A 17,776-nucleotide genomic window follows, 5' to 3' on the forward strand; every position below is an offset into this window, starting at 1 on the left:
TCAAGCGCGCTCCAGTGCCCCCCCCGGCCTCCACCCATGCGGCTACTTTACCTGCCATCACCACAGCAACGCAGCCACTTACACACGCTTGAAACGGCTCAACCGTCACAAACAGAGCGGCTGCCAACGTGTACGAATACAAAGCTGCCTGTATGACAGCAGGTGATGTCATTTTAAATAAGTAAAACAATAAAATGTAGTTTGACCCAAAAAATAAATACATGCAGATTTGTTTTACATGTGTATGAGTTTTGCCAAACAGAAGGGTGGGCTGAACTCTCCTGTAAGTGTGGGGCAATCGCGCCACCCAGTGGACAAAAACACAGGCTCGACCAGGATAGGACTGAAAAGAAAGGCTGGAAAAGATTGCGAGCGATTTAATAGAGCACTTGAGACTGAGAGACACAATGATGAAGGCAAGAGTCACACGTTGCTGAAATTGCCAGCGAACTCACTGACTTCAGGGGAACAAACGTACAGATTCTAAAGCAAAGTGTGTAAAAAATTACACTAAGCAAACAAAACAGTAACACGACTCAAGCCATGAAATTTAAACTGCACTTTACGCCCGGTGGAATTTATTTATTCATCGATTGAGCCATATATATAAATTTGGTGAAAAGTGTTAAAGAGATGCTATGGACAAGGAACAGCCAACAATACACTTCCGTATATTTCTTCTAATGCCCAGCTTCCAGCTCCCCTTACCCCCCGCCCCGCCCTGCCTCGCCAGCTGGCTCCTGCTTGGCTCTTCCTTCAGCGCGTCTCCATGAACGGTCTGAGCCAGGGCAGGAACCTGGAGATCTTCTGGTAGACGTAGCCCTTGTCGCAGTCGAAGCCCTGAGGCCGGCTGAGGACGCCGGTCAGGAAGGCGACCTGCTTGTAGACGGTGATCACGGGGCTGCCGGGGCCGAAGAAGCAGCTCTCGCTTGGGGGGTGGGAGGTGCAGAACATCTTGTTGGTGAGGGAGGTGCTGTGCGTCTCCCGGCACTGCTGCAGGGGCAGGTAGGGCAGGGAGGCGAGCTGGAGGTTGCCCTGCAGGACGCTGCCACCGCTGTAGCTGTAGCCCATCACCAGCGCCGTCCGTGGCCCTCTGCCCATCAGTGCGTTCTCGGCAAAGTCCCTCTCAGGGAGGCAGGGCGCGACGGCCGACTTCTTGAAGGTGATCCTGCCCCTGAGCTTGAGCAGCGCCAGGTCGTTGTCCGGCTGGCCCTCCTGGTATTTGGGGTGCTTGTGAATGGTGGACACATACAACACCTGCTCCCCCTCCTCATAAGGGATCTTCCTCTTTCCTAGGCCAGACAAGAGGGTACAGGTATGATGGTGAGCAACCGGCTAGGGGGGGGGAGCAGAGGAGCGCTTGATTCCAGCGCTGAGATCGGTTGCCGGCCCGCAGCTTGGGGAGCGGACAGGGACTGAACCCCCAGCACCCTTTTGAACTTACCAACAATGACCTGAAAGTTGGAGAACATGGAGGCGCACTGGGCCGTGGTGAGCACCAGGTTGTCTTTGAGGATGACGCCGCTGCAGAACCCGTCCGACTCCTCGCTCTTCAGCAGAACCTGTTGCACAAGAAACAACCACACCACTATACATGTATATACATTTGCACTTCTCCCCTTAAACTCCAGGTGTACCTGCTCAGAGGAGGGGTTGATCAGCGCAGTGGACACAGAGAGCCCCCTGCTGTTCGCTCACTTTCCTCCCAAAACCGCAAGATGCCCCCACAGCTCCAAACAATCTAAGTGCAGTTGGGTAACAGTGCCCCCCCCAGTGGTGTCACACTACCTGCCAGGGACACTCATCTGTCTGGCAGTCCTGTTGCGTGAGTGTCCGGATCTTCGAGTCCCGCAGCCGGGATCTGCTGTCCAACTTCCCGCAGGAGAATAGTTCTGCCAGCAGATCACAGGAGAGCTGTGTTACACCCTGCCTGGTTCTTCAAGAAACCTTTCACATGCTGAAGGACTACTGTCCTACTTATAGATCACAACTTCATTTGTTTACATATCTGTTTTTTTTTGTAATCTCTACTGCTGTCTGTCCTCCTGACGTCCAGGTGAAGTAAACTGCTCTCTAGTGATGATGATTTGATGGCCAAAGCATTACAAATAGCTCATACCTGTAGCTTCACACTTCTCGTATTGCTTGAGTTTATATCCCTTGGCACAGGAGCACTCGTACGACTGGTACCCAGGCTTGCAGAACTGACTGCAGCCTCTGGTCTCATTCACGGTGCAGACGGTTTGATCTGGAGAGAAAACCAGTGATCATTTCATCAAATCCCTACATTTATTAAAAGCAGAACAAACACAGCGATGGAGAATGAGCTGAGACGGGTGGTCTCAGGGTTTTACCTATCTCACAGAGCGGTCCAACGAAGCCGTGTTTGCACACGCAGTCGAAGCTGCCCACACTGTCGGCACACATACCCCCGTTCTTGCAGGGCTTGCCGGCACACTGGTCCCCGTCTGCGGAGAGTGGAGGGAAGGGGGAGCCGGTCAGTGCCCTGGTGTCCACCCTGGCTCGCTCACCTCAGCCCCAGCTGGGATGGGATGCACATCTGCTGAAGTTTCCCCAGCATCCCAGGGTGGCAGTCAAAGCTTTTATTGACAGTGATTTATTTAATTTAAAAAAACATTATTTTCTGCACTGGCACTAGCTTTCTAATGTTTGGACTCCTGCTACTGTTCGGGACAGCGTTAGGCGTACTCACCAACGTAGACGGACCAGAATATGTCCTGAAACGAGAAGACAGTCAGATGATAAGTCCTTTGCGAAACACACCAGACAGAGAAATTATGTGACACAGCACAGCGTTCTGAAACTGGGATTGGATGCCTCCATTGTTGGTGAATGCTCTGGTGGAATTGGATTAGTCACCTGGTAAACCTCCATTGGAGACTGGTATAAACAAGTCTCATTTTGAATTGATTCATTCAGAGATTAATTGGACTGACTACAAAAAAACTGTGAAAGGAAATGACCATAAAGTCTGTCTGACGGGAGCAAAGCTACGTCTCTGTGAAGGAACCCACACCAGCAGAGCTCTTTAATGCCACACCGAACGCCATGTGCTGAATGCCGGCACGTCTCACCGTTTATGGGAAGAACTGCCCCTGTCGCTAGATATACATTTTCTTCTCATCCACCAAATTCGGCAGTATAGCCCGGGGGGCCAGGGGAAGGTACTCACAGTGCGGTAGGTGTCCTGGAATATCTCTCGGGCTTCCTCATAGCTGCACACCTCCTGCACACACTCTCTCTCCAAGTTGGGTGGAAGGTTCTTCTCTTCATTCCCTTCGTTGGCCCGCCTGTGTCTCGCAATCACTTCACTGGCATCGTGTTTATCCAGGAACACTGTGGGGAAACACAACCTGTTAAGCAGAGTGCAGCCCTGACACACTATGGGACAGTATATGGGTTAATGAGAAGAGAAGCTTTTGGGGGATTCTTGTCATTCCAGGTCTTCCTCACACCCAGACCCGCTTGATGTCAGAAGTGCCGCCTCCGCCTCCCTTCACGAACCAATCAGAACGAGAGGTAATTACGCCAGGAAGTGAGTCTCTGTGATTTAAAAAAATTTGTAAACATGTTTCACAACAATGCAGCTGTGGAGAAAAAAACTGGGATCTTCTCCCACAGCTGTAACCTACACCCCCCGCCCCCGCAGAGCTCACATCTGTCGCTCATTAACTCGATGTTTGCTCCGGGCCTTCGCAGTGAAGCTGAACAAATAAAACGCACTCTGTCTGGATTACCTTTTACCTCATTCCCCAAGATACAGGATCACAGGCTCACCCCAAATGTCCCTGGGATACAGCAGACATCAGCCTTTTTAAAATCATGCTTCACCTTATTTCTGAAAAGACCCGAATGCATCCTGCACATATTAAACTAACTTATTATACTCAGGCGTTTCGGACAGTTACATTCTTGTTGTGGAAATTAACAGCATTGAAAGCCAGTGCCGAGGTAGAGTTACATCAACACACACACAGTAGTTTGCTTTGATATGGGTCCGAAATCCTTCTACATCTACATCTGCATCCGTAAGTAAAAAACGCCATCGGTTTTGTGCTGCTCATTTAAACATCACATCAGCTCCGAAAAGACACAGCAACGTTACTCTGGAACGGGTCGTGACGCATTCTGTGGAAACTTTACAGACAGATTTGAATCATCTAATCCTAAAGCATCACTGGGAACACAACGGCCATCGCAAATGGCTAGAAAAGCTACCGACTGGTGGGGAGAATAAGCCGTACCTTTCCATGAGGCTTGCCCTGCAGCAGCATAGCTCAGCACTAAGCTGACGGTCAGGACGATGATAAAGGAGTCCATCTTGATGTGCTGTGTGGCGAAGGCAGACTATTCGCTATATTGACAGCACAGGGTTCAAAGGTCCAGACTCCAGCAAGGAGGCCAATGCCCCGGTCTTTCTGCCTTCCAAGTAGTGGAGTGGAGCCCAGGCCTGAAACACACATTTACATAACGTTGTGGCATAACCCCGGCTGATACAGTTGATCATTGATCAATCAGTCCCTATCATTCAGAGCTCCTTTTCAGGTGTGTGCCTGAAAATCTTTCCAGACACTCGGTGAGAGTCAATCCATGCAAAAAGGACAAAAGTGACAAGTCTGACCAGAGACACAGCTTCACGAGAACAAACATTGTAGTGGTTCTGGGAAACAGACAGTTATTGTGGGGGAGAGAGAGACAGAGATACCAAGTAGTGGTGTTTGTCTCTCTAACAGTAACTGCATTACTCACGTAAAAGTGTTGCCCAATTCAGAGCACAAAAAAAAAAAAAGATCAAAAGGTGCCTCCTGAAATTCCCACAGTCCTCCTCTGCCACAGTCTGGTGAAGTGCAGCACTAGCGCTGAGCGTTCAGGGGGCTGTTCTCCACACGCGGAGCCTCACATCTCAATCACAACCTTGTCAGAATCTGTCCTGAGCCCCTTTCAAATCATGACTCCCCCCACGGGCTGAAACAGAGACCTGTGGCATGTAGGTACACTTTCCAGTCACCAGATGGCAACAGGGGGCCAGTTACTGACTCAAGCCCGGTGTGGCAGCCGATGGCTTGACGTTACATTCAACAGCATCTCTTCAAGTCCTGGATACAGACCATCACTTCATACGCCACAAACAGACATTTAGCCAGAGAACTGAGCCTCTTTGATCACCGCCCTCTGGCCGCTCTGGCTGGTGGCCACTGTGACTGTTTGAAAGGACCGAGAAGATTTATACCCTAGTTAGATCATTATGCCTGCTTTGATTCCTCTGCTTGTGGACCTGATGTACCTGCGGGGGCACTTTCTTCTTGTGCTTGAAACTCAGAATCACGCCTGTATCTCTGCACTCGCTCTGTTCATTGTGTAGTTAGACTGAAGTTGTAACTGTACGTTGTTGCATTGCATTTCTTTAAATATGTGTAATTTGTGACAACCGTACGACACCCTGAGTAAGAAACAAATAAACAGATAATATTGGAGGGCTGCTGCCCCACTCTGCCCTTCTAGTTTCAGCACCAACCATCCTGCCCTCACCCTCTGATTAACACTACATCTTAATGTACCTCCCCAACCCCCTTACAGGCTCACTATTGTCTCATTAAGCGCCACACACTCCTGCCCCATCACAGCAGCCACTGCGCCGAGTAAATGGCACCTGCTCAGAGGAGTGCGGCCGGCGGACAGTGTGCTGTACGGTGTGGAATAAGCACAGCGCGCTTGTTTAAGTGGGGTTGTTTAGGAGGAGAGAGAAAGAGTTGGTGAGTGTGAGATGGAGAGTGAGAGAGAGAGACAGAGTGAGAGGGACATCATTTCATAAAAGTAATAGAAATCAATAGACGGCGCTACATCAGAGTCTTGTTACTTGTCGTCTCTGTGGCAGTGCAGCGCAAGATCATCAAAGCACAGGAGCCAAACCAGACCCTCGTTAAAGCCTCTGCAGACGGCGCTCAGATTTAAAGACAGGAGAGGGAAGGGGTGGCAACACAAAATAACCCACAAGACCCAGATGTCATGTCTGCAGCGTCTGGCACTCACATCCACCTCTGCTTTCGACAGATTGAATCAGGACCCTTGATTACGGGCTCTGTTCTGCATCTGTGACCCCCTGTAGCCGCAGTTCAACGAGATGCATGGCTGGGGCGGGACAACAGAGACGGGGCAGGGCCGGGCGAGCCGCCAGGGACGTGTGCTTTGATGTGTCTTAACTCATCTCTCAGAAGCAGGCCTGCGATCAATCCGGGCTTCTGAAGCCTTAATTGAAATGGACACCAGGCTGTTCCCGTGGAAGCAGTGCGGACTCCTGAGCCTGTCCACACGGGGGTGGTAGAGCGACAACACCAGGGCTGACAGACCCTAACAGAGGCCCGGATCCTGAGTCACGTGAATAAATACATTCATAAGTAAACAATACTCCTATTTATTTACTAGGCAGGGTAGATTAATATGTTCCCCTATCACTCACTTGAAGTAGGAATCATTAAAAAAAGAACAGACTTAAACAAAAATCAGTGTTAATGAATTACCACGAATTTAACAGATAGCCCCTGGCAAATCTGCCCCAGCTGCCTCCTGCACAGGTCTCTAATGGGGGACGTGATAAACGACCGGCATAATACTGTAGTGATTAATTCTCATCATCAAAAGAGGCTTTATTAAACCACTCGTCCTGACCGGGCGCGGAGGAAGCTTTATTGTCTCTTCTCATCCCTCTGCTGATCCACGGTGAGAAGCAGACCCCTCCATGCTGTCGCCCTGCCAGTGCTTGCAACCAAAAAATATTAAATAAGCAAATAAATAAATAAACAGTTCTGCATTATATAATAATGTGTAGTTTCTGCAGAGCGACGGGGGCAGAGGCCATGAATGAATAAGGCCAAGAGTGAGGTCTGCCTCTCCCAGGCATGGCCTGTCGGCCGGGGCCCGCCGACCGTGTTCCCTGTGAAACTGGCCATCAAGGTTCTGGGGATCATGATCGATGGGACCAACGCGGGCGCCCGGAGCTGGGAGGAAGTCTTATCCAAGGTTCAAAGGAAGATCCATGTCTGGAGCACAAGGACCTTGACGATAGCTGGTAAGGTGCTGGTCGTTAAGACAATCCTCTTCCCTATTCTTCCCTACGGCATGATATTTCCCCCTGGGGGAGTAAAATGGAGAGGCTCAAATGAGTGCAGATGGTGAAAGGTGCCCTGGATGGAGGTAGGGGGGTCTCTGATGATGTGCGGCTCATTAAGGTACAGGGGCTGGGGCATGTGGTTAAGAACATCCAGGTTACTCGGCCTCTGTGCCATGGACGCACTTGTGGGATCCCCCGCTGTTCTACAGGGCGCTTCAAGCCTTAGCACTCGAAGTAGGCCTCCACAAAGCCGTGCTGGTCAGCTGGGACTACAAGACCATCTGTAGCCAAATGAGATCTACCCAGGAGACCAGCAGAATAGAAGATTGTCCTCCAGAAACCTGCCGGAATATCTGCGCTAATGCGACGCATGTTTGCCTTACAAATATGCAGAAAGATGTCTCCTGGATGGCCGTGAGTCGGTGTCTCCCCACCCGAGGGTTCATGTACAGAAGGGGCCTGGCCCTGTTTGACACCTGCCTCTATAAGGGGTTGCCTGGGAAGGGAGACAGAGGCTCATATTTTTAGGGACTGCACCTCCGCTTGTAGGGTCTGGCTCCTGTTCTCTCCGTTCCTCATGTTCACCGTTCCTGCCCGGACGACCACCCAGCAGATCCAGTACGGACCAGCCAGGGGCCTAACATCATCTACCCTGAGGTGCTGGTGGCGTGTTGTCCGCGCGGTGAAACAGGCCCTGTGGGAAGGACGGAACATTTGTCTTTTCAATAAGCAGGAGCTGGACCCGAAAGTCATCGCGCAGAGGGGCATGGTCCTAGTGAGAGACCATATCAATCTGGAGATCTACCAGAGTGCAAGGATGAAGCCTTTAAGAACTGGCACATTCAAGATCCGGGGACGGATACTCCCCCTGCTGGAGCCCGAGTCTAAGACGTTTTTTAATTGATTTTAATGTATTGCACTTGGAATTATAATTTATGGTTTGGTGATTTTGTTGTATTGATTTATCTGGTGCATTGCCCATTCCTTTTCTTTTTCCTTTTAAATGCATTAGACTGTTTTCTTTAATTGTTTTTTTACCTTTTTTTGTTTTTGATTTGTCTAATGCATTTTCCGTTTGCACCAGAGTGTTTTGACCTTAGTTGCTGTTGGTTTTTGTTTTCACTTGCATTCGTTTGCATTAATGTTTATCTTAATGCACTTAATGTTGAATTTACTTTCACTGTTTTGATTGATTTACTTCAGAATTTTTATGATTTTAGAAATGGGTTTTAGAATTGGATTTTATTTTATTTTAAATCATGAGTATTACAATTTTGAATGTTTTTTATTCTGTAATGTAAAATACTTTTACCAATAAAACAGTCTAATATTGTGTAGTAATGCAAATAAAACACCCACCCTTGAGACATTACAGAAGTGTGTGTCTGTGTTGGCACTTCAATTTAAAAATACTCGGGAGTAGAGTGAACTAATGCTGGACTGTAATCTTACGCTTCTCTGCCTGAAGATATATACCGCCTGAGGTTCTCACATCATCTCTGTACGTCACGCCATCAAATTTAACCTTAACCTGATGCCTATGAACCACAAATACAGGCTTAGTGCGGGAGAGGCGGTACAGAGTCCACTGAACCGTGACACAATGCCATTACTGAAGCACGGTTAATTGAATAATGCATCATCTCTGACCGGCTTCCAGCGACACCCCACAACTCACTGTGAACTAAGCTATAACACATAAACATATATATTAAATACGCATGATAAGTTACTTGAAACAGCTGAAGGCAGAGGTGTTCACTTTCACAGAGACATCTACTATTAAATAAAACGTTCAGATCCAAATGAAACACAAATTAACTTCTGGGACCCAACATTACAGAAAGAAGACTTTAATTATGAAAGTAACTTTATCAGCAACAATAAACATTTAAATCAAGCTATATGAATGTGTTGCACGTTCTTATTCTTGCATTTTGCTGGCATTCGTGCTTTGGTCACACTTACCTATTTGTTTTGCCTTCCCAAAATGGATACATTGGACAATTTCGCCGTTGCTGCCGTCCTCAGAGCTTAGTTCATTTTTGACAAAGGTGTGATTGACAGGGTGAAGTCCACCAATGCACGCTGACTGTATAAGAGTGGAAATAAACTCTCGTAATATGTGTTCTGAGTATTCTGGGTTAAATAGGTGGGGTTTAAACACCCACAATGCACCACACATAATAACTATTTATTACATCTAATATTCACCTCTTCTCCAGTTGTGCCCTCGTTAGAGGGGTCATGATCGCATCACTGATTGATTGTGATCTTGTGATTGATTGATCTGGCTCATGAATGAGGCTTGATGAGCTTCCTGGATCAATAAGCAGCTAACAACCACACAAGCTTAATGGTCTGAATGGCCTCCTCTCACTGGTAACCTTGATTATGGTCCTCTGTTCCTGGCGAACCCCCCAGCTCTTGATTAATCCCTGCTGTATCCCAACATCGCTGCGGATCACTGACACAACAGTGGGTGGCTAATGATGCTGACAATATTACACCCATCCAGAGTGCCGAGACCCAACAAGTGGCTGATAATAGACAAGGCATGTTGGGGTGTCAACAAACACAGGACAAAAAACATTTGCCAGAGACTGGGCTTAAACTGGGCCTGGCAAAAGAAACGTGGGGCTCCAGAGGACAATATTCTTTATGAACAGAACTACTACCACTTCTGCAATATATGTACAAAGCATTGGTGGGAAAGGTGCTTTCTCCACAGATGACAAAGGTAGCCCGTCATTTTCTGACCTCTCCAGGAAAGCGAGACGACTGGAAGGACTGTCAGTGTTGTCTGACAAACCAGTTCAGCTCACTGGAACTTTTGGGAAAAATATTCTGGCATCTGTTAAAAACAAAAAAGGTTAACATTTCCAAATGGTAAAAATGTGTCCCTGTTAATGGATATGCTCTGCTGTGAGAGACATGTACTGTAAACAGATATGAGGGAGAGAGATTGAAAACAAATCATTTGTTTTTCTTCTCTCCTCTCTTGTGGTGGTACCGCCCGCTATGCTTCTGGACAAGTCAATAGATGTCTGTCATGGGAGGAGGGGCGAGTTGTTTGCTCGAGACTTTTCCTGGCACAAACGAGCATTCTGGGTTATATAGGTGACAGCTCCTTTACTTCTGTCAGTCTCATAGGGCCACTCAGTGTCTGTGAGAATAAATGGTCACTGTCTGACACTAGACCACACGGTCTGCCGTGGAGAGAGCTGATGGGACCCTCTCAGCTGGAAGGAAGAGAGAGAAGCTGACGGGGTTGGGGAAGGAGACGGGTAGCACTGTCTAGGGAGATATTAACGGACTTGGTCATTTTTTTTTTTTAATGAATAAATACATTGCATGGATAAGGAGACAGTATTATAAAATAAATGTCTGATAGAGGACGCATTTATACTGGCCTCGGAGTCGGGAGACGCCCCTCACAGATGTGCCGCTCTGGCAGCTGTTGAGTCATGCAGCCGCAGAAGAAGCAGATTCGGACCGCCAGACCACGATACCGAGGCTGCGTCCAAAAATCATAATGATATCGTAATCATAATCATAAATGTAATGTAAATATAGCTGGCTAGGCAGTTGTAGATATGGTTAAGTTATTTATCAAGGAAATTACTTTTTAATATTTACGTTGTATGGGGTCACATAGATAATATACAATTAATCTATAATTATGATTTAAATATATGATTAGAAAGTAGAGCGATAAAACGTTTCGGCACCTGTCAACTACAATGTGACAGGGAAAGAACGTATAGTTTGTGTCTTGGTCAAAGGTCAAGGCACTGAATGATGACGCTGAAGTGTGTCCCATTGACTTTTAGCTTTGCCTACACCCTTACGCCCTCGCTCACTCGAGCACAGACTTGTCACACCAAGTCACAAGCTATGGGTGCAAATTCTCCTGTGACACCAAGACACTATGCCATCCTTCTTTTTTGAGGAAGGGAGTTTGCAAACACCCCTTTTCCTGCGCACAAACTTGGACTAGAACCCCAAAACAACACGATAGACACAGGTAAGTTCAACCAAAATGTATTTAACAATAGCTGTGAAGACACTTCAGGGTGTGAAGCACAAGGAGCCAATAGGCACATTAAGTGAGAGTAATACAGAGATATAAATAAAACCTAAATTAAAATCTCCTTTAATAAAATGGTGGGCGATAAAAGAGACTAAAAATCCTAACCTAACTGTAACTAAGGTAACACACACAATAGAAGATAATTAATAAATGCTAATATAATAGTTAATATAAAAGGAACAGATTGCACTTCTCATAAGCCAGTGTGGTGGGTTGATAAGGTGCGCCTAGGAAATATTTTCAGATGCAGTAAAACATCTAGTTTCCTTAATAGGATTGGAGGCCGTGCTGCTCCTAGTGTCGGTACAGAAGAGTACTCTCAGAAGAGTTTCTGCAAACATCAGTGTACGTTGTTCATTTGGCAATTCAGCACAGCTGTCAATCCTTGAGACAATATGACATCACTGGATTAAATTGCACTTCAGGGCAAGAATTGTACAAGAAAAAGGAAGAAAAATTCTTGCAATAAAAGGAAGAATGCAATTTGCAGAACACCATCTAACACTTGCAGTTCCTCTACGCCAGCTGCCAAATCATGCCAGCAGATATTGGAAGAGGCAATTCTGTTACATTCTCTATATTACATCTGAGATGTTCAGTAATAATCTCATCATTTCTGCAGCAGCCCATCGCACTCCACTGGATGGCTGCGTTTTGTTGTTGTTGTAGAAATTCAGTGTTTCCCGTGAACCGCGGATCAAGGAAAGAAAGATCTGACACTCAGATCGATGAGAAAATGCGTGCAACGTCAACATGATCCAGAAAAGAACAGTGATGCCGTCTCATAGGAAAGTTTCTGGCCGTCAATGGCTCCTGTCTCTGCGCTTAGCTGTGGAGAGGGCCTGCGAAGACCCAGTGCCACCGAACCCACAGTCTTACCAATATAAGAGATTACTTTTCTACAGCACAACCTACCCTCAGATGTCCTAACTGTCCAGAGCAACGCCCGCTGCAGCTGATAGGAGTATCTTTGCATTGTAAGCCTTTTTTAATATGGGTGACCAGTGGGGTTTATTTGAACTACTGCCTGAGGTTGGGGGGAGAGGCTAAAGAGCCAATCTGCTGGCAGCGCCCTGTGATGGTGCTGATAACACGGGACAGGAGCCTGACAACGATGCTGCCCTATTGTCTGAGCTCGACTGCAATTTACAGGGACGGCTCTGTGCCAGCGTCTCTGCTCTCTCCCGAGCCTTTCATCTGCAGACGAGCCACAAAAAGGACGCTCACCACCCACTCTTCAAAAACACAGGGAGAAAACACTCAGGACCCTATTTATGGACAAAGAAAACCTTTTATTGTCTTCTCGGATTGTCTATGCTGCAGAGTAAATGGTCTCATTATTATCCTGTCTCTCAGTTCTGTGCAGAGAGGGTCTTTATGCGAAGTGAAGGGGTGCTTTCTCGTCTCCCTTATCAGCGCACTTACGTCAGCGCGACATTTCTTGGAAGATTTCTTCCAAGTAAAACCACATGAAGATTCGCCTGGATGAGAGTGTTACATGTCACCTTTAGGGCTTTCGATGTAGTTTACAGCTTGTCATCGAACTACAATTTCTAAAAATGTTACGGCTGCCTTTCCCTTCTTAATATGGTAAACGTTCACCAGCAGTACACTAATTTCTTGTGCATCTTTTATAATGTACACTAAGTGTATTACAATCAAACACAGATGGTCAGGAATAGTGTTTTTTCTTCAGATCGGATGCAGCAATGAATTCACAGCTCTTGGTTCAGGTTTTCCAGAAAAAGGCTTCCAAATAATGTCTCAAAAGTTTTGGCCTAAAAGGAAGTTTAATTGTTACACAGCTTCAACATGCTGGGATTTTTAATTGAATAGTTTATGAGTATGGAGAGATTAATTTACGACGACTGCCCTGGGTTTATGGGCGATGAGCAGCCATCGGTGAAATCGAGTGCGAGAACCTGGCAGCATGGGACTCGCCCGTGGGCACAGCCAGTGGTGCTTCGGACAAACGGAGAACGAGAGGCTGCTTTGATTCTAGGCATTTAAGACCATTTTAAACAGGATGGTTTTCCAGGGCTGTTTCTGTGTGATGGCTTGGTGTGTGGTACTTCTGATCCATTTACTGTGACAGTAGGGTCCACAGACAGCCAATGTCCAGAGGGAAAAAGCCTTCTCCAGATTTAATGCCAGCGTGCCCTCTAGAAAGTGTTTGGTCATGTGGGGGAGACATGCACGTTTGCAGGACTTTGTTATGATCTGTTTCACTGTCTTCTAATGATTCTTTGCAGAGGTTAGTTTGCGGTGGAGCGACTGACCGCAAAGCTGTTCTGCTTTGAAGAAGAAAGTTCGGCTCACATTTTACAAAGCCGTACTGGATTACAGTGGCTTCTGCAATTGTACATCACGGCTGCTGCGCTTATCTCATCCTCAACAAGGCCCAACGAGCTTCATGCACAATCACCGCTGTGGCAAAGGGCAAGAAATCAATAGAGACGTATCACTTTACTTGGCAAACCCCCCGGGGACACATATGACAGGTTTTTAGGATGACTCTTTCGGAGAGTCAGACGAGGACAAAATGAGTCTTTTTTGGCAAACATAATTCAGTGTCTATTGTGAAAAGCTTTTGGCCACATCTCCAAACAAGGGTTTCTAGAATCAGAAAAAAGCCTGGAGTTAAAAGTCTGACCCCTAACAGCCGTGTTGTGAAGAAGGATGCTGTATCTATACACCTAGAGGGTGACGAAACAGTAGAAATACAGACTGGAATCAGTAGAGGAAACAGAAGTAGAGGTTGTAGTTGGGAGTTTTTTTATTAAAAATGTAAATCATACATACAATTTCTTAGCAGGTTATAGATTCTTCAAAATTATTACGTGTATATATGTATATATTTATGTATTCGTAAAGAGAGAGAGAGATGTATACATTCACTTCAATACGAAAGCACGGCAACAGAGCATTGAAACCTGGCCGACGGAGGCACCAGCTGCAGGGATCTGAGGGTTGTAGAAGCGAGCACCCATCAGTTCCTAGCGGCTCGGTATTCAAGGAGTTATTGCAATACTGCACCCCTTGTTCTCTCAGAGGGGAGGCAGGCCGACAGGGTGGCGCACGGTTTCTGCCAGAGCGGCGCCGGCAGAGGAACAATGCCGCGCCGACGCCATGGTCACAAAACCTCAGTAAGCACCTGGAAAGTCAAGTGTGTTTCAGAGCGAGCCGGAGGCAGATCGTGAGGAAAACCCCTAAGATTTAGCCAGAGAGCCAAGGCCAATATATGAGTGATTTATAAGACATTTATTATCTGAAGACTGTCCATGTAGCTGACAAACAAGCCACCACTCAATCATCTCAAACTGTGCTTGGCTTAGAAATGTTCCCAAAGTACAAAGATTATTAAAATAACAGAAGCAGGCAAGCTGGCTGTTTGGATCAATCGTGTGACAATACATTCTCTCTCTCTCTCTCTCTCTCTCTCTCTCTCTCTCTTTTAGGCATGTTTTGACTAAAAACAGCAACAGTTTGAGGTGAAGCAGTTCACTCTAGGAACTGGCCGATGGTTTCAGCCATTACGGACCTGTTCACCTCTACCACAATGACAGGTTTTCAATACATGCGAAATAAGATGCGTTCAAAAAAATGTAATAAAACCCACAGGGCTGGTGTGTCAAAATACATTCAGATATAAAAGCGGATGCAGAGTGCGGAAATATAATCAACACATACATGATAAACCAAGGTTAAAGGACACAGCCAAACAAAACAAAGTAAAATAAATACATAGCATTTCGAGGAAGTGTTTCCACAACGTGACCTTGAAAATTCACATTCTTATTAGTGTTTCAAGGTAATCACCGCAGCCTGTGCTCAACCAGTTTCATTTTTGATTTGCTTGCCCTCAATCAGCCAGTCGCATTGCTTATTGGCTCCATGTTAGTTCTCAGATCACAGCTGTGTTTGGCATTTGTGGATGTAAAAGGAGTGCTGGGGAAGTCAAGACTTTGATCCTTGCCTTTTATTTGAATCTGTTGTTTAAGCAACACAGAGCTGGTTACAGAAGTGTGGCCAGTGTCCCTGAGCCTACACCGCCCCAGCAGCGGTCAGCTTTTCATCACTGGTTTCCACCGATTCTTTGAACCCAGGCGTTTAACAGAAGCAATGGATAATTTAGATTTTCTTTTTACAGGGCGATAGTTTCCAATTTTAAATCGCTTCACTTTAGTCGACATAATAAATCTCTTCAGACTTGGTACAATTGGAAATATCTCGGCATGAAATTGTTTCACATCTGTCACGGGTTCTGATATATCCGAGGGATTCATTTCTTAATTAAACGAATCTGTTCTTGTCTCCAACCAGGCAGCTATAAAAGTAGAACTCCCCTTGGATTAAATTTAAAGGAATGAGCGACTGGATGACTGATTGTCATTTCTGCTCACACCAGTTTTGTATTTCATATTTTTACACTCGATCCTCTAGCAGAGACTGCACACAGCTGAGAGCCGGGAAGTGCATTTGATGAACCCGCTGCCCCCTAATCCTCACAGCACCTCAAACGAGTGACACACTCACTGCCCCCTGGCCTGTCATCTGTAATCCACCATCATGGACCTCAGTAAATGGCCAACCTAACACCACCCCAGTAACCCATGTCTACTGAAAGCAATTTTGTTTTCTGAAGCAGATTGAATGAAGTCTTTTTACCTCTTTGAGTATAAATGACAGTCTGGTAAAACCAAGTACTCGCATTAATGTCTCCAGATCGGATGCCCAGTTTCTATGTAGTGTCATCGTTAACAACAAGCTTCCTGGTGCTCCGGAACAGAACACAAACGAGCTGGCTATGATTAATGGCCTTCTCTAACATTTTAATTAACAAAACTCAATGTCTTGCACTCTGCTTGAAGGCAGGTAGATATAATAGAAGAAACCAAATTGCCCAGCAGCAAAGAAAGAACAAATATCAAGTAATGACAGACATTAGGAACTTCTTCACTTCATAGTTCTGCAAAGTTTAGATTCCCGTTTGTTCGCTGGTAAAGGAAGCGATATATCCGACTCGGTTGCCCTGCAGCAACACTATTTGTCAGCCTGTGAAAGTGCCGTGAACACCAGATGGCTGAGTAGAAAGCCCAGAACATTCAAACTGCTGCGATTACATCAGAGTGTAACACGACTGCTGCTCCTCTGTGCTGCGATGCTGTTACACGCGTGTCTCCCCTTCAGATCAAGACAAGACGCTTGGCATGGTTTCAGAAGAACCTGCATGAAACAGGCCTCCTTTACAGTGCGTATTTGACTCTGGAGATAATTAAAGTACCTGTCTTTGTTCTTTGTGTTTCTGACACTCATCTTTGGCCTGTGAGCTTCGGGAACAAGCTGGGTGTTTGTTAAAGAGACACACACGTTGCTCTTCCACCCCACGCCAACCTGGAACCAAGGCCACCCCTGACAATCGCATGAAACATGATGTCACCAATCCAACATCAACTGACAGCCCAGGCTTTGCCAAGACAGACGTTTCAGAGATCGACACAGCGTTAAACATCTTCCTCAGAGCTGTAGCAGAACCAGCACCCAGAAAACATTTGATGGATTAAGGAAAGGTTTTCAAAGGAGGGATTTGTGGTGTTTTGTACAGCTGAGTGAGAATAGGCTTGCCGGAGATTATGTCACAAAGACCGGGATTTTCTTTGTTTAGTTTGTTTTTCTTCCACCCTTATTTGTTTAAATTGTCAAAGAAATAGAGGGCAGCTTTCAGAGGGAATGAAAACAGCTTTCGAAAGCACACGTGGTCTCCCATTCAATTACCTGTAAAGCCACACACAACAGGAGCTTTTCTGTGCAGCTCAGGCTGTGAAGCTGTCACCTGGCACCTGCTGTCTCTTGTCCGGGATCGGGAATCGTCTCTCTTGAAGTCTCCCGCAGATCGTGTTATTGTTTCAAGTTATGAATGGATTTATGGCTTCCAATAAGCAGGGAACAATACTTGGGACAAAGAATACAAAAGACAGGGACTAAAATAAAAAAACAACAAGAACAATAACAACCAATAAATAAACTAATACATAAATGAATACAATAAATTAATAAATACATAAATAAATTAAATAATAGTCACTTATTGCCCACTTCAGGGAGAAGCGTGTCTGCCCTGATGCCTCTCAACAAAAATAAAGAAATACAGTAAAAAACACAGACACAGAGATCATCAAATAAATTATTAATAATAGTACTAAAAGGTTTTTGTTCGGGAACCAAAAGCCATCAGAGTTGATGACATCTCTAGAACAAACACACAAAAATAACGAACACACTCAGTTTTTAGCCCTCATATTGAACATGTCTGTTCTGCCGTGTGACATTTCCCCTCATATAAAATAAGTGCTTCTATTTAAGTAGCTTTCACTCCTGGCTGAAGGGCCGTGTGTCTAGACACTGTTGCACTCACGGCTCTCTGGATTCCCAATCGCTCCATCGGTAAGAGGCTGGTCCGGTTTTTAAATACAGAGTGGCACTGCTTTTTGCGTTTTCATTTATATATAACTTGTAGATGGCGGCCTACAGTTCATTATCGATGAGGAAGTGGT

At 46.0% G+C, this 17,776-nt stretch overlaps 1 protein-coding gene across 1 annotated transcript; it reads right to left on the reverse strand.

The window, feature by feature from the left end:
* Positions 1–362: 362 nt before the first annotated feature.
* On the reverse strand, positions 363–4,915 carry proza (protein Z, vitamin K-dependent plasma glycoprotein a). The gene is made up of 9 exons (XM_066689662.1): positions 4,771–4,915; positions 4,266–4,471; positions 3,194–3,357; positions 2,714–2,738; positions 2,355–2,468; positions 2,120–2,248; positions 1,789–1,892; positions 1,445–1,562; positions 363–1,292 (listed from the first exon to the last, which is right to left on the reverse strand). The coding sequence occupies exons 2-9, from the start codon at positions 4,339–4,341 to the stop codon at positions 757–759; spliced, it is 1,266 nt and encodes a 421-aa protein (XP_066545759.1). The 5' UTR covers positions 4,342–4,471; positions 4,771–4,915; the 3' UTR covers positions 363–756.
* Between the last annotated feature and the right edge of the window lie 12,861 nt (positions 4,916–17,776).

Source organism: Amia ocellicauda, chromosome 17 (genome assembly GCF_036373705.1).
Source record: "Amia ocellicauda isolate fAmiCal2 chromosome 17, fAmiCal2.hap1, whole genome shotgun sequence".
NCBI classification, from domain to species: domain Eukaryota; kingdom Metazoa; phylum Chordata; class Actinopteri; order Amiiformes; family Amiidae; genus Amia; species Amia ocellicauda.

Excerpts from the sequence above, each read along its gene's own strand:
- proza (XM_066689662.1), bottom strand. The coding sequence starts at position 4,341 with ATGGACTCCTTTATCATCGTCCTGACCGTCAGCTTAGTGCTGAGCTAT. Across the intron at positions 1,893-2,119 it reads CGAGAAGTGTGAAGCTACAG|AACTATTCTCCTGCGGGAAG; the intron begins GTATGAGCTATT and ends ATCTGCTGGCAG. Across the intron at positions 1,563-1,788 it reads CAGATGAGTGTCCCTGGCAG|GTTCTGCTGAAGAGCGAGGA; the intron begins GTAGTGTGACAC and ends CTTGTGCAACAG.